Here is a 26,848-nt window from a genome sequence, read left to right as displayed (position 1 = left end):
TTAGTAAAAATGAAATCAAATCTTTCAGTTTTACGTCCAACGATTATGAAGTGTTGGCTAAATGAGACTGTGATAAGAATGAATGAAATGGTAGAATGAAGAAAGTGGAAGGAAACGGAAGAACTCCGAGAAAACCCACACACGGTGTTTGTCCATCACAAAGTTTACTTGGTGGGAGCTCGGATGGGAGGGGGGTGAACCAGATACCTCATATATCAGAGGTGAATGTTCTACCAGTAAGTCATCGCGATCCCCTACAATTTATCAGTGTAGACAGTTATCTGTATAGTTAACTTGTACTCACCTTATCTAAGCTAAACCTTTTATGTGTGTGTTTGTACTACTGAAGGAAACGGTAATTTGACGATTGATGAGTAAGTAAATCCATAACAGTGTAGAAGACCAGAGTGAATTTCTTCATCTTTTGAAATGGCTTATGTTAACCGTTGCTTCAGATAGTTAAATAGATGTTTTGTTCTATATTTTGCTTTTATGATTAATGCATTTTACGGAAACATTATAGTGATAACTTCCATCTAAGATCAGAAACATTCAATTTTATTCGTTCGTGTTTCTTTTAATAGCTCAAACGTGTTCATTGTTCAGGCTTTTCTAAATTCAGGTAATCAATGCTTCGTCGTCCATTTATTTCTAGTGGTTTTCAAACAGTATTCTCATCCTTGTGGACTAATAGGACTAATAACCTCTAATTAATTGAAGCTGAAGAGAGAATTTTACTTTCTGTACTAAGTTGTACCATTGTAGCTAATAATCTACAAACAGATGCAGCCTTTTTTTGTATTAATTGTTTTCGTCCTTTATTAGGGTATAATACTAACACATTTTGTACCTTTTTGAGTACAAGCTACATTAAGTGCATTCTAGTTTTGTACCTAACAGTATTTTGTACTTGTTTTGACATTTCAGAAGGAATAGTAAGCCTTGTAATTTGTAATTAATCTTTCTGAAAACACACTACGAAACCAGGATTGATTACCGATGCGTAAGATAAAATTGGAGATAGTTAATTAGATTCTAGCAAGGTGTACAGCTGTTGTGACTGACTGTAAAAGGAAAAGACGCAGAAGAAAAAAGTACAATTCAGCCACATCATTTACATTTCCGAAGTGAAGATACACCTAGCTTTCAGTTGTTTATTTAACGAGGGAATTTGGAAATCCAAGAGTTAATATTTACTTTAGTGGTCAAAAATTAATACGAAGAAATTAAGTGCCGACTGAAAACAGGAATTCGTGTTATTATTCAGCCCAGATTCTTGTTTTCGCGAGTTCTGTCGAAAATTTTGAAACTTAAAATATATAAATTATTATGCCTTTTGTGGTGCATGGTTGCGACATATGGTCGTTTACTTTGAGAAAAGAACGAAAACTGAAAGTATGTGAGAATAAAATTCTGGGGCCTAAGAGGAACGGGAATGGGGACTGGTGGAAACTTCATAACGAGGAACTGCATAAGTTATACCTTTTACCAAACATTGGTAGGGTCAGTAAATCTTTCAGACTCAGGTGGGCTAGTCATATAAACAGAATGGAAAAAAGAAAAGCTTTCAAAATTTTAACTAGGAACCAAATCGAAATAAGACCATTAGGAAGACCTAGATGCAGATGGGAAAACAAAATTAAGATAGATCTCACAGAAATTGGAATAGAAAGTAGAAAGTGAATCGAGTTGGCTAAGAACAGAATTTAATCGAGAGCCTTTGTGAATTCGACATTGAACTCTCGGATGCCATAGGCCATTATTGTTGATTATTTAAACTTAGTACATTTAAAACTTGGATAAGTTGTAGAAATGCGTGTGTATAGGCTAGATACAATTTTTATTAGAACACTATGTAGAAAACGCTTGCAATTCGCAAAACAGCGTGAAAATTAGGTGCCATGTGATATGATAAATTTGCTGTAGATGCTTGAAAAAAGCGTCACAGAGAAAATTGAGTGTTCCCATTGAAAATTTCTTAAATTACTGTAACAGACGTACACCAAGATAAGTCCAAGTAAATATTTGTTATCATGCATTAATCCTTATGTTGTTAAATAATGGACAGTATGGTCTATTTCAAGTTTTATGGTCAAACTAATCCCGGTTTTAGCTCATGTGATTCGGATTTCTTAGGTGTTATAGGTTCATACCTATATAGTCTTGCTGCTGAAAGGGATGCTAAATTCAAATCCAATCCAATCAAAGCCAAGTATATTACGGTTATAAAAAACAAATATTTCTGGACTCTCGGCTACTAGCTGGCTCGTGTGCCTTTGGTGTTCGTGGTTCTGTGTTTGATCCTGCTAGGAGAGCACAAAATAATAATTTCACAATCATTCACTTTCATTAATCCGTCACCTTTAGCCTAAAGGTCATAACCGTGGAACGCTTTTAAAAAAATATTTCTGCTGACATTATATAAAAACCAAACTGTCCACCGAAAAGAGAGATTTGAAGGCATTTGGGTTGGCCTTGATGACATTTGCGTCCTAAGACTTTGATTTTCTGTAGATAAAATGGTGAAGTGGGATCAATATATCAGTTTAATTAGATGTAGGTTTCTACTTTGTTTTAAGCAAAGTTCCCTGCTGTTTCAGTTGTGGTCTGCTTCGTGTCATCAAAAATTGTCGACAGGTTTTGAGAAATTTAGTGTGATATTGTATTGCTATGGTCAAGCAGGTTTTTCTCGAAGACTCGTTGGAATTCGGGAGATTTGAAGGATTTGGCTAGAAGTAGAGGTACAGAGAGAATGGACTGACCGAAAAAGACAAACATAGTTTAATCAGTAATACAGGTATTTCCCTCGAAGATGGAATAGAAGAAACATGCCAGAAATTTATCAGATCTCTGCTGAAAGTTATCAAGTGTTGACCAATGATATAAGACTCGTACAAACTAATGATTATTTCGGCAATGTAAAGCTATTTGTATGTCTAGAACTTCAGTATTCGTGTTCCAATTAACTTAGCGCTGCTGTACGAGTTGAATGAATTTATTGTTAAGATACGCCTCAAAGTATGTTCAAATATTGATGTGTGTTTTCATTGGGAAAATGCTCATGTTAGCTAGTAGTTGACTGCATTTTCTGATGTGCATATACATTATCCCATCTTGAATATGCAATGTACTTCTGATATATAAGACATATTTTCTTTGTTACACATAAGAAGTATAGAAGATGACATTTTCAAGTAGTAGATTCTTAGTTGGGTTGTTTAAGTAAGTATTTAGTTACCTTCGCTAAAAAGTCTCCTGAGAAAGATTTTTTTTTTTTTTTTCTGTTTATATGTGTAAAGCGACGAAAAACGCGTGTGAATCACAAATGTATTCTCTGGATTGATTTCCTCTGCAGGGATAGTGTATGGGTCGGACAAAATTTGATATAATTTTGGGATACAAGATTCGAATCACAATTGTATTGATGCCTGAGTAAGATGAAAAACCATGATCGTCACCCTTGGAACTGTAGCTTTTCAAGATGGCGCTCTAGTCTATTTGAAAACTGGCAATATCTCAGCTCTTATTTTATATATATAAAATGTGTGTGTGTGAAAGCTTGTTACATTTGCAGTAAATTAAGTTTTATTTAATCTATAATATCCATGACAAATAATTTTATAAGAAAATAATTAAACAAAAAGGAAAGAAATTAATTTGCTTTCGTTTGATGCATTTGTGATTATCCTAAATGTAACACAGCCGGAAGTATGTAGATTTGAACATTCAAAGGCCAGCATAAGCTATTCAATATAAACAATGCATGTGAAGTGGAATATTTTAATAAACCTCGCAAACTGCTCACGCATCATGCAGCTGACACTACAAGTTTACAAGACTTTAGTGAAAATACAGATATTGAAAATATTCGGTTTCCTTTAACAGTTGTAGAATTGATGTTTTGTATATTTGCCGAAAATATATCTCAGAACAGCTTTGCAATATTACATAAAAACGACAGAATTAGAAAAATTCTTTTTTTCAAGTCTGTTTAAATCATTTAAGACATGAGAATGGAACACTTTCGTCTTTCTGGATATTTTATGTAGATTTGATGGAGCTACTGTTGGGCTTAATTCGAGCTTACAGGGGAGATAATTGGCTACTCTACCTGTCTTGTTTCATGGTGTTTTGCTGTAGATAAACTATGTTAAGTACTAGCCAATTAGGGTTGCCAGCTGTCCGGTAGTTTTGTCAGGCTCAACTATATTTCAAGGTTTAAAATACAATTATTCTTCATTTGTTCTGAGAATTATGAGTGCGTGCCGGTAATTTTATATTCAAAATTGGTAAACCCTACACGTGAAGATAAAAATTCATCCATTTTTGAGTTTTTCATGTAAGAATTTTTTATCCAGCCTAACTAACTAACTCTATGGCCTATGGAACCCGGAGGTTCAATGCCGCGTTCACAAAAGCTCTCCACTGACTTCTATCCTTAGCTAACTGCATCCAGTTTATACTTTGTATTCCAATCTCTGCCAGATCCATCTTAATATTGTCCTCCCATCTGCGCCTAGGTCTTCGTAATGGTCGTTTTCCGATTGGTGTTCCAGTCTAGACTTTGAAAGCGTTTCTGCTTTCTTCCATTCTAGCTACATGACCCACCCACCTAAGCCTCCTAGACTTGACGACCCTAACAATGTTGGGTAAACCGTATAAATTATGAAGTTTCCGCCATTCCCCATTACCGTTTCTCTTGGGTCCGAATATTCGTCTCAGGATCTTGCTCTCAAATACTTTCAGTCTATGTTCTTCTCTCAGAATAAGCGACCATGTTTCGCAACCATACAGAACAATAGGCATGATTATGGTTTTGTATATTTTAAGCTTCAAATTCCTCGACAGAATTCGCGACAAGAGATTTTGAACCGAATAGTAACACGAATTCCTGCTTTTAGTCTACATTTAATTTCTTCGTGAATATGATTTTCCTCTGTTAATATTGATCCTAGATATTTGAAACTATCCACTTTATCAAAAGTATTATTTAATATTTTAACGCATCATTTTCTGTCCAGCTTAATTCAAAAAATTCAAAGAATTCCAGTTGATCAGACTACGGGAGACAGTAAATAGAGAGACAGCAGGCGGGACAAAAAAAAATCAGTTTAAATCTTGGAGCCCCAGCCAGTAAATACTATTAAGCTGCGGGATATCCAGCTTCAGTTCTTGGGAAGATGTGAGAAATTGTAGAAATGATTCCAGACAAGAAATACTACCATCCGGGTATTTCTAAAGGCGAAAAACAAGTCTCAACTGTAGTTGAGTTGCAGAATTAGTGGACCAACCCCTTTTGATAAATAATAATAATAATAATAAATAAAATAAAAATCTTTAATATTGTGTACATTTCAACAGAGAAGCGTTGATCCGAGGTTCAGAATGATTTATTATTAGCAAAACGGAAAGGGGGGGAAAAACTTAGGAAGAGTTCAGTCATGATCATTTAGAAAAGAATGAGGTGTTCTTTGATCCTGTTTTTGAAAAATCGGTTGCAAACTTTCAGAAGTACCAAAAAGATTAAGCGTAAAACAACAACCAACAAAGAAAGAAATTTTAAAATGATGTAGAAATATATTTAGAAATAGGTTTTTGATAGCTGAAAAGTGTAACCTAAACATAGAAAAAGTTTTCATTCATCTTTAGGTCCTTTGCCATGAAGTCTAGTGAATCGTTATATAAAGAAAACTAAAATAAACCCACACTAACATAACTTTCTTGAGGTGTAGTTTCATCTGCTGATCATCTGGAGTAGTTATTGATGCAGTAGAGCTTATTCATAAATTACATAGATAGAACTACACCTTAGATGTGGTTTTTGATACAAAGAAAAAACAATTAAGTCTGCTGAAAGAACTCTGAGAGATGCTGATGACGAGCTTTAATTTCATACTTTGAAGAGTGCGTATGAAATAGAAAACCGAATTCGACTTACTGATGATGTAAGGAAACTTCTCTCAGTTTTGGGATCTCCTTTAGTGTCAGCTTATCTTCCCCTCACCAAGTGACGGCTTGTAATTCAGTTAGTGCTATATGTAGCCATAAAAAATAAAATTCGATTAAATTATTAAAAAGCTGAACATTTATTTTCTTTGGAAGAGACTGGAATATAAATAGTGCACTTTTTAGCCAGCTACAAAAGTACTTGAGAAACAAGCGTATTGACCAAGTGAATGAAGCACGCTACCAATTATTTCGAAGCAGACGAGTTGTAGTTGATTCTGTTCACTTTCTTCCTATGAAAATTGCCTCTTATCGACATGCTCTTACAGTAAATTACCAGTTTGCAGTTTAAAAACTATGCCTGAAGATCTTTCTTAAAATATCGAAACCTGAAAATCATGGTTGGACAATTGACGAGAGTGGATGAACGGATCACCAGCTTCAGAAGTTGTCTTGAATCATTTAAGGTGCTTTTGTTCACGTTCCTGTAAGTTATCTAGTGGTTCTTGCATAGTTAATAACTTTAAGTGCACTCCTGCTTGTAAGCTCATCGACTCTGACGACCTACCTCAATCAGAAACAGGAGTATGCGGCCAAGAAAAGCCACGAACACGATGTTGTCCACCACAAACTTAATTGGGCCGATGATCGAAGCAGAAGTAAACGCTGTACCACTGAGCTACCATGCTTTCCTACAGGCAGTGAAAAGAACTAAAATTTGTAGTGTATAGTCATAAGTTGACTTTACATTTTAAGAGGGTAAAATAATATAAAAAACAGCTTAAAGTCGTGTTATGTACTGTATGCAGAATAGAGAAATTCCTTGTAAAAATTCGATTTTGGTTGAATTCACAAGACTCCACGCAACGTTGAGTGTTCAAATTCAGATATTTCCAGTTGTGTTACAGTTACAATATTCACAAATGCATCAAACAGAAGCAAATATTTCTTTGTCCTTTTTGTTTGAAGCATTTTTTCACATAATTTGCTACGGATATTATAGATTAAATGAAACTTGGAAGAGTGCGAAATTCATTTTATTATTTTCTCTTCACATTATTGTTATAAAGATATGGCTTTTTTAAGAGCACTAAGATCGGATAATCAAAAACTAAGATATTAGTTTTATGAACCGATTAGGGTGCCATCTTTGATTTGACGTCATCTTGAAAAGCTACCGTTCCGAAGTGATCAAAATGGCTTTTCGTCTTAATTGAGGCATCGATACAGTTGTGCAGTTGTGGTCCGAAAGAAATGTAGTACCCCGAAATTATGCTGACCCATAGACTAAAAAGTAACGGAAATAATTATATTTAAAAATGTCTTTCTTTGCGTTATATTATTGTAAAGTTCAATTGAACTCACACCACTTTGACTGTTAATATTCATTTAAATGTAAACTCGAGAGTACTTACACATTTAACCATGAGACAAAGTTAGTAAACGAAGGTAGAAACTGAAATAGGCAGTAGTATTTCTCTCGCGGAAAATAATGTTGCTAATATTTTCTCCATAGCTTCGCCAATTTAGGAGTTCTTGAAGGTTATTTTAAAGATTTGCTAATTTGTTATGTTCTGTACAAAAGCAAGCTTTTTTTTTTTTTTTTTTTTTTTAATTGTTCTCAGGGATTTTGTCAGGGCATCGTGAAATTGATTCAAAATACTTGTTTGTGAAATAGAATGACTTTTGTTTCTGACTATACACAAAAATCGTGCTCAAGTATTCTATTTCTGCAAGTCAAGATTATTTTATTACTGTGTAGTTAGTGGTATATTTTTCAAATGACAAGATACTGATAATTTCATTTCAGATTATGAAATTGAAATGATTAACCTGTGGTATGTGGTATTAACCTTTATTTATTCATATGTAAATATTATTTGATACAAAATGAAAAGTTATGGATAGCTGTATTGATCCAGTTCAAGAAAGTAATGTATTGCTTCTACTTTCAGCCGTCAACATCCAGAACGGATGCTCCAGATGTAATGGTAGTACCAACGGAATCTAAACAAGCTGGAGATCAGGATCCTGTTGCTAATCAAGATATATCAGCTCATGTTACAGTGGAAACCAGTCGTCCGGGCTACTTTTCACATGAACAATCCAGGTAATATTTATTTTCGTACTATACTTGATTAAAATACAAGATAAACATAAATGAACAATTTGCAACTTCACATTGTATTAAAAATAACAATATAAATTAAAGAAATTATGTTTCTAAAGGACGTAGCAACTGTGGAAATGGATCAGCATACTTCCCGCACACTCCACTGGTTTTGTATTCAAATGATAACCAGCTTCAGGATTGCAGTTTTTATTTGTTGAAATTCGTGTTGGAAGTTCCATGATTGATATCATCATCTCTTTTGTACTCAACATATTCTGGATGAAGCCTCAAAAGATGAAATCATGTAGAGTAACATTAGGGAATGAGGACAGCCGCAGTCCAGCATCCCGAGAACTTTTGGCTTAAACAGTGTCTAACCCAGTGAGATTTGAGTATATAGATTGTGGGTGTGGGTGTGTGGCGGGAGAGTATGGGGAGAGGTAATCCAAATGATCGGTTCTTCAAAGAAATACTGCCTCGCCATTATGTTAATCTGTGATCTATTTCTCTTCTCTCATTCATTATGTTGGGATTGGCTTTTCTTCAGATTCTGTACTTAGGCTTATTAACTTCCCTGAAACGAAGAGCTACTCTATTGCTAAATCTGATCAATAAGTGTTTTTTGTCTTGTCTAATTTGCGATCCAGCATATTCCTAGCAGATATTTTGCTACATGATGTGCGATTTTTCTGAGTTTTTACGCTAACTTCAGTTTATACACAAAGAAAGTGGATGCATTTCTGAGGAATCTTATGAATAGTTGAGAAGACTGGCACCACAGTGGACATAACAACCTTGCTGCAGATCTTATATTCTAATGCTCTTTGTCTCTCTAAATATTTTCATACACAGATCAATTCTTATTCGGGTCGGTCGTTTTCTACTAAATCAGAAGATTAAGGGTTTCTGTTTTAGAGGATATTTGTGCATTACCGCTACTTGCTGGAGTTTTGAACTAGCGCATTGTTGGTAGTTTATGAAGTATTATTTTCTCGATGTAAAAATTTCTTACATAATGCAATTGTATTAGGTTTGTATTAATACTTTTTGGGGACACCGTGTACAACTTGTCCAAATTCGTTCGTAGAATAAGAGAACACATGTTTGGAGCACAAAATGTATAAAAATAAAGCAGGTTCTAAAATACACAGTTTTGATATCACAATACATTAGGTTTTGGTTACATAATACGTATCTGTGACAAGTTAGAGGGCATTGTAGAATACAGTGTTAAACAACATTGATTTTTTTTGTTCGTTACCATTGTTTTCCCTCATGCCCTTCAATTGAGAACTGTAAAATGTTTGCGGAAGTTCCATATGTTATTATTTTTTTAAAAAAGAAAAACTACGTTTTAAACTATTCTAACTTGTATGTAAAAGAAAACTCTTAACAATGTGTAGTCTGCAATACTAAAAATCTGGGGTAATATGAGATGGTCTTAAGCATTCGTTACCACAGAAGTCTGTCATTTGAATCTTCTACCTTACCATTTGTATTAGCACAGTAGACTAATTATTCATCGTGGAACTACAGACACAACTCATGAGTAAATATTCATCCTGATATTTGGATATGTGTTGATTAAATGTTAATTTATAAGCTGGCAGTTACATGATGAAGACGATTGATATGCCGTTTAATCTAAAAAGGAATAAAGGAACATTAAAATTCTTCCGAAAACATTCAAATTATAAAATAGTAATCTATCATCTGGAATCATGTGTATGCGTGCTTTAAGTTTGAAAGAAAAGTTACAGCTAGCAAGTTTGTAATGACTGAATTTAAAAGGTTTGATCTTGCAGGGCAGGTTAAAAAAATAAGCTAACTTTCATACTTCTTGTTTAATTCATTTATTTATGTATTATCAGGTCACAACCAACTCTTGGACAATCTGTATCACATGACCTTCTCCTTGGCCGATGGCGTTTATCCCTTGATCTCTTTGGGCGTGTGTTTATGGAAGACGTGGGACTAGAACCTGGATCTATTGTATCTGAGTTAGGAGGATTTCCTGTAAAAGAAGCGAAGTTTAGAAGAGAAATGGAGAAACTACGAAATGCTCAGCAGCGAGATTTTTCACTTAACAAAGTAAGTAAGAAACAAGAGTAAATTTATTTTTATCTTAATGAATTTATTATTATATAATCTCAGTTTATTATTAAAGTTGCGCACCAGAAAACGAGATTCAGCTTTTCATGTTTTCCTCCCACATCGGATAACGATTCAATTCTCACGTTATTTTAACGTACATTATTTGAGTGATTATGTAATGATACTTGGAGGTTAAAAGTAAAAAGCTTTTCTCTCTCTCTCTCTCTCTCTTTCTTTCTTTCTTTTCACAATACGTTACTACAAATTATTCGTTTTATTGTTTGCGAAATACAATTCGTTGAGATTTTTTTCTTCTTTCAAGATTGAACGAGAAAGATCACAGCTCATTGTCCAGACTTTCAAAGAACTGAACACTCAGTACAACAATTACCATCGACGAGCATCCAGTTCTCAGCCGCCGCTCGCCATCAACAGAGTGAAGGTAACGTTCAAAGATGAGCCAGGAGAAGGATCTGGAGTGGCCAGAAGCTTTTATACAGCAATCGCAGAGGCAAGTAGATTTCATGACTGTCCTTTTCTGTACTGTGGTGAACTTAGAAGAATGTAATATTCTCGTAAAACTGAAAGTAAGCACTTAAATGCGTTTTATTCGTTAAGAAAATCAAAGGTAGAAGGATACGATATAGCTTCAGCTCGGGCAATACATAATCTGTAGCAAAATTATATTATGCAAAATTTAATTTCTTTATTGTCTCTGAAACATAAGTATTGCAAGTTATTTGAGTTATTCTTACAGTTAAGTTCTGTGGTTGTGAACCTAGACCGAGAAATATTATGTTTTCCTGTTCTAACTGAATATGCATATGATTTTGACCACAAGTATGCTTCACATTATATATATGTACAGACCGCAGCAAAAAGACCTGCAACATGAGCATTTAAGTTTATTGTGAAACGACAAAGTCTTTTGCTCCAAAATAACTGTGATGGGGAGGACGCCGAGGTTTTTCCTGGCGTGATGCGAGTCACTTAGACGTTATGTTGATTCCCTAGGTTGTTAGGCGTAGTTTCACAATAAACTTACATGCTCATGTTGCAGTTTTTTTTTTTTTTTTTTTTTTTTTTTTTTTTTTTTTTTTTTTTTTGCTGCGGACTGTACCAGGAAATAATGGAAACATTAAACTATTTCATCTCTTTCTTTCCTTTTGACAGTTCTTAACTCTTTCTTGCTACTTTTCGCTTTCTAAGATTCTGTAAGATTAACTTCCGCGAAAATTTCAGTGTAATATCAAAAATCTTTTATTTCATTGTTTCCAAGATCATTCAGATAAAGTTGATCTTCAATGCTTTAATTAGCTCAGTACTTGCTATTACTTGTCATTTGTTTATGTTGAATGTTTTCGGGTAGGTAGAGGGATGTAAATTTAAGAGATTTATATTGACATAGAATCATACTGTTTTTTTCTGTTCCAAGAACACGGATTGAGAGTATTCGAATTTGTTTCATTTGTATGTTTGGTGTTTTCTTATACAGAAATTGTAACTACTTCACAGTTAGACAGTAAGTGCATGAAACATATTTCAATCATTAACTTAGCTCAAATTCCAAAATTCTATAATATCGCCTATGAGTTCATATTCAAGAATTCCGGAAATTGAGGTAAGTTTACTTTTCAGTTCATTACAGTTTTATATATACTACTTTTAGACAGTATGTATATATTTTTTTAACGTAGACTTCCTTCTATTTCAGGCTGTATTAGCAAATGAAAAACTTCCGAACTTAGAAGCTGCTCAAGTTGGAACAAAATATGCACAGTATAATGTCCTGCAGCGATTAAGAAGCCGAGAGAGGGATACTATGCGTCGGCACACACAGGTATGTTAATATATTTCTTAACCAACTGGTGCAATATTTCTTTAGTTCGTGAGTTTCCTGTGGTTGTATGAGTAGTGTAGGCATCATTAGCGCGGAAAACCTGGGTTTGATTTCCGATGGGATCTTACGTGGTTAGGATTCCACGTTAGGCTATAGATTTACGTCTTATTTAACTTCGCTGGTGAAAGGGATGCAAATTTCAATCAAACCAACCAACCAATTTGTTCATAGAATTTTTCAGTCTTAAATGTATATTACGATGGTATAGATTAGAATGAACAATTCTCCATTTGAGTCAAACAAAATGGGTGAAGCATATGCTTAGTCTAAATATTTTTTGTTAGGAAATTTGTAATACCAAGGCAGTCAGAAAGTTCCCGGAATATTGTAGTTTTGGGATTTGTGATGCAATGTAGGTTGTTTAATTATGAAGTTGACAAGTTTAAGTAGGTGATAACATGCAGTGTAGAAGAAAAGGAGCTGGACGGAGGAGTGCGTGGTGATTAATTGGCGCAGTGTCGCAGTTCTAGCAACACGCCAGGGTTGGCAAAAACCATGGTTTTTATTGAAAAAAAAAAAACTTTTTTTTTTTTGGATTAAACCAGGTTTTTTTTTCTTTTTCTTTAAATAATTTGCTCTATGTATTTATATTACATATGGACAGAAACAAGTTTGTTTCGCCTTGCTGTTATTAAGCAGCAACAGGGTTATGCTGAAAGGGGTCTTACAAGCTTAAAGCGGGATCCAAACAGCTTCCCGGTTTACATGCGAGAGAAATTGTCCTCCATTTGGACTCGAAACCGGGACTAATTGGCCACAAATGCAGTGAGTCTGCCGACTCACTCACGAAGGACTTCTGATAAAAATACGTTGTACTGATCTTTACATACTTGTTAATATAATTGTCAACAGTCATTTCAGGACAAAAAGATAAATAGTTGCACAAGTGAAACCATTATACAGAATTACATATAAATCGGGAAACTCCCGTGTTAGCCATTGGGAAAATCCTGTTATTACTTTAAATGCAAAGCAAATCCTGTTATTGCTTTGCATGCAAAATCTAAAGTCAGTGTATCATAATCAGTACGCTAAAACTGAGGTATTAAATTCCAAATTTAGTATGTAGATACCATTCAATAAAATTAAAACGAAGTCCAATCCAAGCTAATGTTGAAAGTTACGTAGGCAGTCGATAAATTTTGCCAATGTCTATCAATACATTTAGGCAACCTTTGCTTCTTTATAAAACAACAAGCATTCAGGCAAGCAAAAACATACAATTTGGCTTCGTTTCGTATGTTTAGGCTTAACATCTTTATGTAATACCGAGGTTATAAAGAAGACGTTCGCTTTAAAGTGACATCCAAACCGCTACTTGGTTTACACATGAAAGAAGGGTTGTGGTTCGAGCGAGAATTGAACATGGGACACCTTGATTAAAAGGTGAAAAGGTGATAAAGCTAATACAGATGGTTTGATATGTGGAAACGTCACTATGAAGTTCACGCGATTTAAAGCATTTTTCGTTCTTTTTTTTTTTTCCTTTTTGGTTTAACTTTAAAAAAAAAAAAAAAAACAGCTGGTTTACTTGGTTTACTACCTTGGTTTAAACCAGCCAACCCTGCAACGCGCAAACATAAAGTTCATTGCAAATTAGGGAAATCTGCTTCAGAGACTTTGATAGCCATAAAACAGTTTACAGTGACAGAGCTTTAGGAAAAATGGCCTCAAAAGTGCTCGTTTCACCACCGTGGAAAATGATCAAAATCAACATATGACGGCTGAACTGCAGAAGATACCAAAAGGACTTTCCTCTGTTTCTAGTAATGGCAGGAGTAGTTGAGCAAGTTGTGTGTGTTCCGAAGAAGTCTACTTTGAAGGCGATTAAGTAAATATGTACTTACATTGTGGCAATAAAGAACTGCAACAAAATTCCGAGAAGTTTTTGACCTTTCTGATGTGTTCAGCATTTTAATACTTCCTTTCGTTACAAAAAATATTTTTCTTGTGATGTCTATTTACGTGAAGTATTAGCTACTACTATACAGCGTGGGTTGTGTGTTTTATTATTGTTTCTTCTTTACTATGTCTTAGTAATGGATGTAGAAATGTTACTTGATTTGCGTGCAGATTTTTCATGTAAATTTTAAAATAATTGTAGAGACGTCATATGTATTCATTCTGTTCTTCCAATGAGACTTTTACGCGTATCTGAATTAAAGTAACTTTCATGGACAAAGAACAAAGAACTGTTCATTTCCTGTCTATAAAATCTGGTGAATAACATATGAAAAGTAATGCTCTAAATATGTACACGTTAAAAATGAAAAGACAAGAATAAAGTAACTCTTAGAGTATATCATATTTTGCAGAGGATACATTTCTATATGTGGAATAAATCTTACCAAACAAAAGTCCAAAAGTGAAATACAGACTTTCAGGAACATGATACATAGTTCGTAGATTTTCTTATATATTTATATTCTAATAACAGATATATTTTTGGACTTTGTGTCCTTATGCAACACCACGGTTATCATGGACGGGATCTACTTCAAGGGATAGTCCAAGTTTTGCATTATGTCCAAAACCCAAACAGCAGATGCGTGTATACGCCGTTATTGACCGTAAGTACAATGTCAAACTCTCCCAAGTAATAATGTGGCAAGTGGCCTATGTAACACGGAGGGCACTAGTTGGTCAGTATTTTCAGTCAATTTTTAGTACCAGTGACAATAATGCTTAACAACGTCTAGTACGTGAACTGTTTTCCATTAGTTTAAACTCAGGCACAACGCTACAATACCCCCCCTAAATATTTGTGAGATGAAAAGAGAAGGTGCAGCGAACCACAGTACAGCAACTCATTGGTGCCAGAAATTTCGTGCAGGTTGTAAAAATGTCAAAAGATCAGCCGAAGTACGGCCACCCCACGGTCATATAAAACACCATTGGGGAAAATCCCTCCACCAGCACAGGACGATTGTCAATCCAAGCTGGCATGTCCCAGTCCACTGTGGTGCGTCACTTTCACGAACTCTGGAAAACCATCAGAGGCTTTCCGCATTGTGCCACCCCAACTCAGACTCAGAAGAGAGTGAATGTATGCTGGCAGCTTATGGAAATCCGCGGAGTTATGCTTTGAAAGTTAACCTGCTTGCTTTGTGTTGTAATAAATACAGACAAGACTTATGACTTACCCTTGTATTAACGTCCAGTGCAGTAGGCGGTTGCGCATATACCATCATACAAGATTGACTTTCATAATATAAGCCGTTCCTCATAAACTATCTCGCTTCCAAAAGAGATTAATTATAAGACCACACCACCGACGCATATTGATTGACTCAAGTTTGTAACTTTTCAGCACTGAGGATCTATAAGACGGACTCTTCTGTAAAGTTGGTTCACTACTTGAGTTTTTATGCGAGGTAAACCAACCGAATCACTGAAATACATGAATTATTTTTCCTTCTCTCACCTTGTTGTTACAATCATATATTTATTGTTAGAAAAATGTCTTAAAGTAAGTAAAGGCTTTTCTATCAAGATTATACTGTAATTTCTATCGTTAATAACTGAGTCCTTCTACTTGGTTAAGGATTGTGGAACTTTTTTGTCAAATGCACGGAAATCGAAAGTTGCCTTCTGGTGGGTGGCTTCTTTTTTTTCCGCACGGAACCTGGTTCGATTTCCGGTGGAAAACCATTGAATGCATTAGAGTAATACGGATTCCACCTTAACCTGTAGGTCCACGTCTCATATAGCCTCGGTGCTGAAAGGAGCGCTAAACCGCAATGCAACCAGAAGCGCTGCATCAAATCGCTAGTAATCAATCTTTTCGAAGTTATTTGATTAAAAATGTATAATCATTAAATCAATATGTAGAGTATTATTATTATTATTATTATTATTATTATTATTATTATTATTATTATTATTATTATTATTATTATTATTATACTTGTAAATGTCAGAACAAGGTTAATATCATTTTCTTTCTACTAGAGATATAATTAAATATATGATTGTTTTTCTTTTTTTATATAGACTCAGCGAAGTTCTCAGCGCTGTCGTGAACCAAGACGATCGTTGTCATATGACGCTCGACCGTTCTCACCACCTGGAGAAGGAGGTTCCAATGAGCATTTGTCTCTTCATCAGCAACAGCTTGGAGATAGATTGTATCCAAGAGTACAAGCATTACGACCTTCTTTTGCAAGCAAAATTACTGGAATGCTGTTGGAATTGACACCAGCGCAACTCTTAATGCTTTTGGCTTCTGAAGATGCTTTACGGCAGAAAGTGGATGAAGCAGTTGAACTGATCTTAAGTCATGGACAGGATTTGGCATCGGATGCTTTATTAGGTAGATTCTTTAACTTTTTATGTTCACTTATCTTCACACCTTACACGTATCACATCATGTTGAAACAAATAGACCAATTTGAATACCCTTGTAGCAGAGTGAACTTTTTCTGTTATGTTGTTGACACTAATTCAACGTTTTATTTATTCCGAACTTAATGGCAAAATAACATTTGGTCTGGTAATGCACTTTTGCTGTCCATTGTACAGTGTTATTAAAAATTGTATCATAATCATAAGTATTCTGCCATTATTGGCAGGTCACTTGCCACAACTGAAAAGCTTCCATGTTCCACCATCTTCCTCTAACCTCTCCATTTTCACGTACGATTTTTCTATTTTGATGTCCCGTCCATTAACTGTAGTCTCCTTCGCCCCCTCCCTCTCTTCTCAGCCAACATACCCTCTAGCACATCCCTCATGATACAGTTCCTTCTTAGACAATGTCCCAACCAGTTTCTCTTCCTTCTTAATAATGCTTAAAATTGTTCTTTTCTCCCACCATTTCTAAAAGCCTGTCATTCGTTTTCCGCTTGACCCAGCTAATTCTCTCCATTCTTTTCCACACCTACATTTCGAAAGCTTCTAGCCATTTTTCATCATTTTTGCGTAATGTTCATGTTTCTGACCTACAGAACAATGCACCACACGAAGCATTTTGTGTGTCTTTTTCTTAACTCTTTATTCAAGGTACCAGAAAATAGTATTTTATTCCTCCTAAAGGTTTCTTTCGTCATTCCTGTCTTTGCTTTTAATTCACGTTCACGTTTCATATCATCACTAATAATACTACCTGTCGCCAGGTATCGAAACCTAGTCACTTGTTCTACTTTCTCCCTCATAACTATATTTGACACCGACCGCTTCGTTCTAATCACCATAACCTTTGTCTTTCTAACATTTATTTAGGCACTCTTTCATTATCTCTTCTAAATAAATATTAAATAATGTTGGCGAGAGACAGCATCCCCGTCGAACTCCACTTCCAGTTGCAGTTTTCTCTGTCATGTCCTGCGCTTTTTCCAACACTTATTTACCTTGTCTTTCCACCATGCCCCTGTGTTTTCCCCGAAGTTCCATAGATTTCACCTCTTACATTTTCCCTCATATTTCCCAACTTTTTAAAATTCTTCTATGTTCTCCCATTTTCTTTTGTTGCTCTGTCTGTTTTCCTGCGCAACTCGTTGCGTAACTTTCTGTCATCTTCCATATCAACTTGTTTCCACATCTTCCTTTCGGTTTTTTTTTTTTTTTTTTTTTTTTTTTTTTTTTTTTTTTTTTTTCAACATCTGTTGTGTAATCTTTGGTTTCTTGACCGTTTTGTGTTTGCGGTAACCTACTACTACTACTGCAGCCTGCTGTATTCAAAGTTTAATATGTTCCCACCGTCCGTTACTACCTGTGCCTATCCTTTTCTCGTTTGAATATTTTTCTTCGAATTTTTCAGCGAAGAAATTTCTTCCTTGTTTTTCAGTTTTTCAATATTCAACACTTTATTGCCTACTTTTCTTCGACCTACATTTTTCAGTTGAACATCTACTTCAGCCAGCACAAGATTATAATCGGAGAAAATGTGGGCCCCGGGAAAGGTCTTCGCGTTCTTCAAGCTATTCCGATACCTGTCCTGAATCATAACGTAGTCTGATATCTTCCGCCATCTATTGGAGATTTCCATGTACCTGTATATCTTCTTCTCTTAAGTTGATTGAACCATGTGTTCACAATATTACTAGTAAATTCTGCGTACAGAAATTGATCAATCCCTCTTCCCTTTTATTTCTTTCGCCTAAACTATACTATATTGGCCTTCCTGTTTTTCTCCCACAGTTGCATTGAAATCGCCCATTACAATTACACATTCACCTCTCTTCTCCCTGTCTATAATTTCTTATGTTTTCTCGTAATTTTTCTCTACTTACTTAATTGTATGCGAAGTCGTCGGTGCATATGTCTGTATCACTACTAGATCCTTTTAACATCATAACTCGATCATCAACAAGTTCTACTTTCACTGCCTTCTCTCTTCACATAGCCCTATCCATTAAAATATATATATATATATATATATATATATATATATATATATAGATATATATATATATATATATATAGATATATTGTGAGATATCCAATATGGCGGAATTCGAGATGACTGCGATGATGTCCACACTCCCGTTCAATGCAGTTTTACCAATACCCACTTGGAGCATTTGCTTTTCCTCTGTCCACGTGTCTCGTTATTATTGACCTGTTTCAAATACTTTTAACAAACCCTGTATGCAGATCCACATGTGTGTTCAAAGCATTTTTATATTTTGATCTCGGAATCTTTTGACGAGGAGCCGTTTTGACCCGAGCCATTCTGTCCTCGCCTTTTTGTTCGGAATCTTCTCACATCGTTGAGTGCGGTGTATTTAGGTGTTCATTACAATATATTTATTTCTGTAATAAAGTGACGATGTTAAGAGTATAATAGTAGTTTTGTTACAAGAAACTAAAGTGGGTACGTAAGAAGTAGGCTTATTTGTAGGTGTAGTAAGTCATCCTTGATTTGATATGTTCAGTATAAGTCCATTCATATTCAGTATTCTGTCATCGTCTGATTCATTTCATCCTTTATATATTGTTAACTTGGTTCAAAGATGGAAATAGCACTTTTTTTTTTTCCCTAGATTTTTCGTATAGTACAGAAATGTGAATACCTGACAATTATCATATCATATTAACTTACGCAAGAAAATTCAGGAAGGTTTAAAGAAGTACACTACTTTCAATGAAATTCGTATTAGAATTTATTGAAAAAGATTATAGTTTCAAAGGATATTTAAAACTTCCTAGGTACCTCACGTGATGCTAGGTCCGATTTTCAAATGGAACCTCGTCTCCCAACTATGAATATAAATTAGATCAAATAACGTTTATAATTGTATCATTAATGCTTTGGAATATGAAGTTGTAATTATAATATTTTCTCTTGTAGATCTTGATGTTTTTAGCCTGTCCGAACGAGGAAAGAAAAGCGGCAGCAATTCCCGAGTGTCAGAAGCTGATGAAGGCATTGAAGATACAGATGACAATAGTCCTCTTTTCTACAGTCCAGGAAAGCGCGGATTTTATTCTCCACGGCAAGGGAAAGCTTCTTTCGAAAGAATTAATGCATTCCGTAATGTTGGAAGGTAAAATATTCCTCCTTTCTTTGTTACATTAAATTTATTCCATGGTAGCACGGAAACAAAAATTCCATCTTGATTCATTATGTGAAGCACATTATATTTCCTGAGCTTAGTGATAATGGTACATTTCGTGTTGTGTCGAAAAGAAACAGAAGTTAAGAAAATATTTTAAAAAATGCATAATAAAAAGGATTGTAGAGTAATTTGCAAAAATAAAACTGAAAAGTGAACTGTTCAGTATAAACTCAGATGCTAACACTTAGTCTACCGCAAGTGAAGATGTTTTGGTTCGAAATTCTAAGATAAGTTGATATTCAAAACATTTACCATCTCTAATTCGATAACTGGATGTGGAGATGTCAACTTACTCCAAATTCCGTATCCCAGAATATTTAAACGTCATAAAATATTGAGATCTATTCACTCATAAATGCAATCAAATATCTCATAATGATTTTATCGACGAGAACTAAAAATAAAAACTTTGGAAAACACTGCGTTAAAAGTCCTTTATATATTCTAATGATATAAGTGCTCTTTGTAAGAGCAAAAATAAATAAGGTTTCTTCGAAAAAAATTTAGAGCTCAATCAACATTGACAAAGACGATTTCTCGTGTTTTATATTCAATTTACGGAAACTTTTAAAAGTTTAACATTATAGCTGTGAGTGAGTTAGTGATGAAGCCAAAAAAGGATTAAGTCAGTAGTTCTGAAACCATATGCCGAAAGCAGGCATTTGATGTTAAGATTGTGAATGTACAATGAACTGGAAAGGTTTGGAACCATTGACTTACGTCATTCAATACTTGTCATCATATTTGTGTGTCAGATCCATAATGAAGCGAAAAACTAAGTTATTGTTCGTTTCTAGAAGCGAAAACCTAAGTTACTTTTAGTTTCCAGTCCTTTGCAATGAGTTGTTTAATACTGATGTTTTAAATTAAGGGTACCTATCACAAAGTGTAATTTCAAAGGGGGGGGGGGGGGAGTGCAGTACTTAACGAGAAATAAGTACGAATTAGTCTGCAGTCAATAATTTATCAAGTTGTTTTACAATTGCATCAAGACAATCCCTCATCAAAATAAAAACTAGAGCGCATATCTGTTAATGGCTGATTATTTGTGTGTGTGTGTGTATCCTCGGTTATCATTATCTATGAATGATGTGAACCGACTACGAAAAAGATCATTATAATATACCTAGTAAGAGTGAGTTGTATCGTGCAATCTTTCTGCAGCATTATTTTATTTTAGTGCGTAGCTTGAAAAACGTACTTGAGATGAGATTACGATAATTATGACTGGAGATATTGACGTTGGATTTTTAATAATAACGAAGAAACTCGTTTCTTGTGTTCGCCTTTGATAGCTTTTTAACTTGCCAATAGCTGTGGAAGTAGTTCTAATATTACAAGCACATCCTTACCCCTCCGTTTATTTGTACAAGTAGATGGAGATGTTAGTACACGTTTCCATTAATAGTGCTGTAGTTCATTTTTTTTAACAATGATATGTATGGTGGAACATTAATCCATATCTACATTTTGACCCGAATAATATATGTTCTTAGTGATACTGTGTTTGTATAATTTGTTGTATTTCAGATAGTCTCTTTAATATGAAGTTCTATGTTATTTTGAGCTTTCCAGGTTTGCTGTGGAAGTCCTTTACAGCTTCGTGTGTAATAATATCTTGAATCGTTTGTAATAGATAGCCGGTTTAGCAGTGGATCATATGGACTGATGAATTTAGCTCCCCAGGCTGATGGTGTAGTTTGTGTGTGGAGGGAACAGAACCAGGACAGCATTTCCTGCCCTGTATTCTGATCGTGAAGTGTGTGTGGCATGATATAATGGTTGAAGTCGTTTGTTGAATGGGTATCGGTAATGGTAGTGGCAAGAACCTATCTGGATATTAATGTAGCACGTACACTGAAACAATGTGTATTCCGTTAGTCATTGATACTCTTGAAGTAAACCATCTCGTGACATTTTTTTTATCCCTCCAAATAAAGCGCATGATCTTTCGAGTTCTAACCAAAAAGCAAAATTAAATACAGATACTCTCATCTTTATCTCCGTAAAATTACAGCGGACAGACGTGTTCTTACTCAGACTCTTTAGTTTGATGTCAGTAGTATATTCTGAAAATCACAAGTTGTAATGGGTAAAACGTGCATGGTTATATATTCTGCGTTTTGTACAGTAAGCTTGAATAATCTCAGTAATTATGTAGTATCATGGATTATCAGGTCATCAGTAACAGTTGGAAAGATTCTGAGTTATATAGTATAAGCAGATTTATGTACAAATTCAAAAGGTACTCACCTTATATTCTGTATCGTTATATAGATTAGTTCAAAATGTTATACGTCAAATTTTTGGTTAAAACTGTCAGCATTGTCTAAATGTAGGTGAGAAGAAAGATTTCAGTGGGGAAACAATATAATGGAAATTAATTACCTAAGAAATATCAAAACACATTCAAATTGTAAACACTAACTTCTTGATGCTTCTGTTAAGGTTTATACACAGTATGTCGGAAAAATAATGTGACTTTTTAAACTAAACAAAACGAATTAGGTATTTTACCAACTGTAGTTCTTTGTATTCAAAATACTTCCCTTTTGCGTCAATACACCTCTGGGCATGTGCAACCATTACTAGCATAGTTTTAATTGTCCTTTTTCGGAATCCCCTTAATGACCCTTGTCACGGCAGACTTGACGTGTGTACATTGTCATAAAATGTTATCTCATGACCAATTTTAATTTTGGGAATAGGAAATAGTCACACGGCGATAAAGCAGGCGAATACGGAGGATGTAGAAGCACACAGATTTATTTTTTTTTTAGCCAAAAAGTCACGAACTGCGACGGTTCTGTGACATGGTACATTGTCGTGCAATAAAGACCAACTGCCTGGCGCTCGGTACTCGGGCTTAATACGAACGATTCGCTTCCACAAACGCTCTATAAGACCCAGATAATAGTACCATTAACTATCACAGTATTGCGAGCGATGATTATATTCAATGAGAAAAAACGGAAAGGCTATTACTCACATAAAAAAAAAAAAATATGTAGCAGAATTTTCTTCTACATGCAACAGGTAGCGCTTTCGGAAGATGTAAGTTAAAATGGTACAAACAGGTACAACAGGAGATTGTCGGCACTTGCCATCAACCAATAACAGATGCCGTAACTGACAGATGGATTGGTGTCCCTTTGGTTCCACATTTTTCAGCAAAAATCAAGAAGATTCTGCAAAGACACAACATCAAAATTTTAGAAGTTCCTCCAAAATCTATAGATAAATACATAACCAATTTTAAAGCATTTTTTACTGACCCTTTACAAAGCAGTGTCATCTATCGGGTGAAATGTCAGTGTGATAAAGTGTATATAGGTCAAACAAAAAACCATTTGTACTACAATAACTGAGCACGTTCGTACCTCGAAATCTCGGAATCCGCAACAATTATCCGGTCTAGCAGTGCATCTTAGAGATTATAACCATCATATCGTGGAATCATGTTTAATTGAAAAAGCAAAAACAGCAACGGAACGAAAAATTAAAGAACCATATTATATTCACAAAGAAAGGCCCTCACTTAACCTGGATAGAGGGGAAATAAATATTATTTGGAGCAATCTGTTCACTACATACTTCCACCATTTGGAAAGCAAGAACAGAAAGCAGTGAACAACAGTGTACAATGTCAGAGAGTTTCTATTCCCGTGTGTTTTAATATTTGACAGAAGATTTGTTTTTTACATATCCTAACCTTTTAACCATTTTAAACCATCCTTCATGTTGTTTGAAGTCTACCACAGGCTGATGAAGGAAGTTGCATCTTCCGAAAGGCTACCTGTTGCATGTAGAAGAAAATTCTGCTACAAATTTTTTTGCGGTGAGTAATAGCCTTTCCGCTTTTTCTCATTACCATTAACTGTTTGACCCTGTGGAACGAATTTCCGAAGTATAACACCTTTAGAATCGTAAAAACGAATCAACATTGTCTTCTCACGTGACTTTTAAAAATTATTTTTTTCGCTTTCGGACAACCTGGGGACTTCCACGTAGCACTTTGGCATTTTGTTTGCGGGTCGTACTTGAAGCACCAAGTCTCATCACCAGTATTACAATCGATTCCAGGGATGTTGTATTCCGTCTGGCTGTTTTAATCAGGTCTTTGCAATGTTCAACGTGAGCAAGTTTTTGGTCGTCAGTTAAGGTGAATAGAACAAATCGAGCACAGACTTTGTTTCCTTAAATCATTTGTCAAAATTTCGTGAATCATGTCTTTCGTCTTATTTAATTCCTCCGCCATTCATCTCACAGTCGTGTTCGCATTGTGGGTGATCATTTCACGCACTTGTTCCACCAACTCATCGCGAATTTTGATTTTCGGTCTTCCTGACTTTGGGTCATTTTCCAAGGGCTCACAACCGTCTCAGAATCGCGTATACCATTCACATGACGAGGTAAGCACTCATCACCATATACTTGTTTCATCATATCCAATGTTCGTATAAATGTTTTAACTAGCTTGAAATAAAATTTAATATTCGTTGTTTACTCCATCGTGTTTCTGTGACGAGGTGACACTAAACACACTCACTTTTCTTGCTATAACTTGACACTTCGTTAATCGATTCTCATGATTGTGGTCTCGTTTTGTTGAGCAGATATCTAGCTTTCCGATGATGTGTTGCTTCAATAGATGGAGCTAGTGGTTATCTGTAAAGAAAGAAGTTCCGTTAATTTTCCCACATCCTGTGTGTATATATAAACACAAAGAGAGTAACGTCACATGACTACGCATAAGGCTAAGGGAAACGGTGATGATGATAATGAATGAAATGGTGGAATGAAGAAAATGAAAGGAAAACCCTGAGGAAACCTATACATACGGTGTTTGCCTACCACGAAGTCCAGTTGGCGCAAACTGGGATGAAACTAGGGACCCCGCACATCAGAGATGGTTTCTGTTAAGTGTGTAGTAGTGCTGTTATCATTATAAATATCATTATTATTTTTATATGATTAGTTCCTATACGCTCTGTTCCACTGAAACCTTTCTTTTTGACAATGCTGACTGCTGACAACAATAATTCAATGCATAACGATGGATTTTTGAACCAGTCTTATAAAAGGATACAATAGCACAAAGTGAGTATCTTTCAGCTTATTTATATAACAGTCACTATTACAACAGTGCTCTTAATTGTGCGAATATTCTTTGCAAATGAATTGTAAGTATTTTTCCCCAGATACGGAAGTATTCTCATTGTTTGTTGTATAATTCAAGGATATAGGAGAAGAAAGAAGAAAAAACTTCAGATAGTAATAAAATTCTTCAACAAAACTGCAGGTTTCATTGAAAGAAGTTGGTGCAGTATAAATTTCAGTGTAAAATCAATTGTATTTTGTTGTAGATTTGTAAATATGTATAGAGGTTGATTGATTTATATTAAGCCGAATTTCAATGTGCCACTTCAGAAAAGTTGGATTTCCACCACCAGTTGTGTTCAGTCTGCAGGCCTCTTCTAGTGATGACTACTGTCCGGCATTGGAGTTTCCATTGCAGGAAACTGCGTCGCAGCTGGTCCATAGGTATTACATACCACTCCTCTTTTACAAACTTTTCACAGGCCGGTGATGTTACGGATTTAACGATGGGATACAGAATAATTCATTGGGCTGTCATCTGGACTCCTTGACAGGGTGTCAGAGAAGGGAATTGCCGAAATTCCAGTTTTCTGTTTCATACAACGATAGAATTTCAGCGATGTTTTCGCCGTGTTGCTGGATGCCTTATCTTGATGCAGTTCAACCTGGTTCACGTCTTGTCCGTACAACGCTGGGATTTCATGCTGGTACATGTTAGTCAGGATCTTAGTGGGGTACTACGCAGTATTGATTTTGACATTTCTCTGTACCTTTTAGAAACGCAGTTTGTCCTTGTACGGAAAGGCGGCCAAAATCATGAACCCTTTCGGCAAACTGTTCTAGCTGCTCGTGATTGTGTGGCTTTGGTCCCAGGACTATGTGCCACATATTTCCGTATAATATAATTCACAGTGACATGACCTACACGAAAGTTAACGCACTTAACACATTTGACACATTTCTGTGATGTGCGACACCTTGAACTTAGCGTTGGAAAGAGCCACAATGAACCGCTCCCACAATCTGTTCAGTTTCGAGGGATTAGACTTCGCTCGACGCCACTGCTCTACTGTGACTAATAAGATACTGTTGCATACCGCGTGCCAATGTCACGGCGATGTGTTGCGCATTCACATCGACTTCGATGCACATTGACTTCGGCCCGATATAAATGAATTAACCTTTGTAGTGTGTGATATTCCTTATCAAATGAATTTAACTCCTATAGTGATGTAATCTTAAGAAAACGTATTATAAATTATCTTCGGTCTGAAGTCTGGGACTAATTTTAATTTCATTTAACATTCTAGATTGATGGGGCTTTGTTTGCTGCAAAATGAACTTTGCCCTATATTTCTGAATCGTCATGTGATAAAATACATTTTGGGTCGTTCCATACGTTTCCATGATCTGGCATTTTTTGATCCTGTAATATATGAGAGTTTGCGGCAGTTGGTAGTGGATGCAGAAACCAAGGATAATAACAGTCTTTTTTCTGCTTTAGACCTGACTTTCAAGTAAGTAACATCCAAATATTAACTAACATAAATATACATGTTTGTTTGATGTAGTTATTTTTCAAAATGTTTTTGTTAGGAATAAATTAAACTCCTCGAAACCTTAGGGACGCTTCCAGTAAACGAATGATTTTCATGTTTACGTTTGATGTAAGTAACGCTGGGCCGTTTCGGGAGGGGACACAGACATTGAAACCTGAACACCGATGGACACTAAATAAACTTAATGTAAATTATCAGTATAGAAAATAGGATACGTAAAGTGCATCGAGCATGTCTTCGAGGCATATTCATCTTATTAGACCAAAGTTTAAATGTGGAGTAGAAGAAATATAAGTATTTTTATAACCTAAACAACAAATAGTAATAAAAGTAACAGTGGTTGCGGTAAAATTTACGTCAAATATACAGGTAGACTGATAGAATTGTAAATTACTAGCTAACATTATACAGTTTCGAGGTAATTATATCTGTTATCGGAAGAACTGCAAAAATGCTATAGAATGTCAGTACATGTTTCACGTATGGCAGACATTCTAAACTTACGTCATACAACTATGACGTTCAAACTTACGTTCACTGCCCAGTCATCAGAGAAGGTCTTCCCTTCCAAGAAGTG

The 26,848-nt window shown here is 35.3% G+C and overlaps 1 protein-coding gene across 3 annotated transcripts in view; it reads left to right on the top strand.

Annotated features, from left to right (window-relative positions):
- The window catches only part of hyd (E3 ubiquitin-protein ligase hyd), a 168,152-nt gene that overhangs the window by 130,122 nt on the left and 11,182 nt on the right, over nt 1–26,848 (top strand). For all 3 annotated transcript variants that reach the window (XM_081769459.1, XM_081769460.1, XM_081769457.1), the window contains exons 35-41: nt 7,902–8,056; nt 9,931–10,150; nt 10,476–10,664; nt 11,868–11,993; nt 16,047–16,365; nt 19,345–19,540; nt 26,023–26,229. In XM_081769459.1, the coding sequence (XP_081625585.1) occupies nt 7,902–8,056; nt 9,931–10,150; nt 10,476–10,664; nt 11,868–11,993; nt 16,047–16,365; nt 19,345–19,540; nt 26,023–26,229 (1,412 nt within the window). The remainder of the gene's footprint in view (nt 1–7,901; nt 8,057–9,930; nt 10,151–10,475; nt 10,665–11,867; nt 11,994–16,046; nt 16,366–19,344; nt 19,541–26,022; nt 26,230–26,848) is intronic.

This window comes from Thermobia domestica, chromosome 8 (assembly GCF_964235325.1).
Source record: "Thermobia domestica chromosome 8, izTheDome1.hap1.1, whole genome shotgun sequence".
In the NCBI taxonomy this organism is placed as follows: Eukaryota; Metazoa; Arthropoda; class Insecta; order Zygentoma; family Lepismatidae; genus Thermobia; species Thermobia domestica.
The sequence above is the reverse complement of the archived record's forward strand: the minus strand, read 5'-3'. Positions and strand labels throughout refer to the sequence as shown.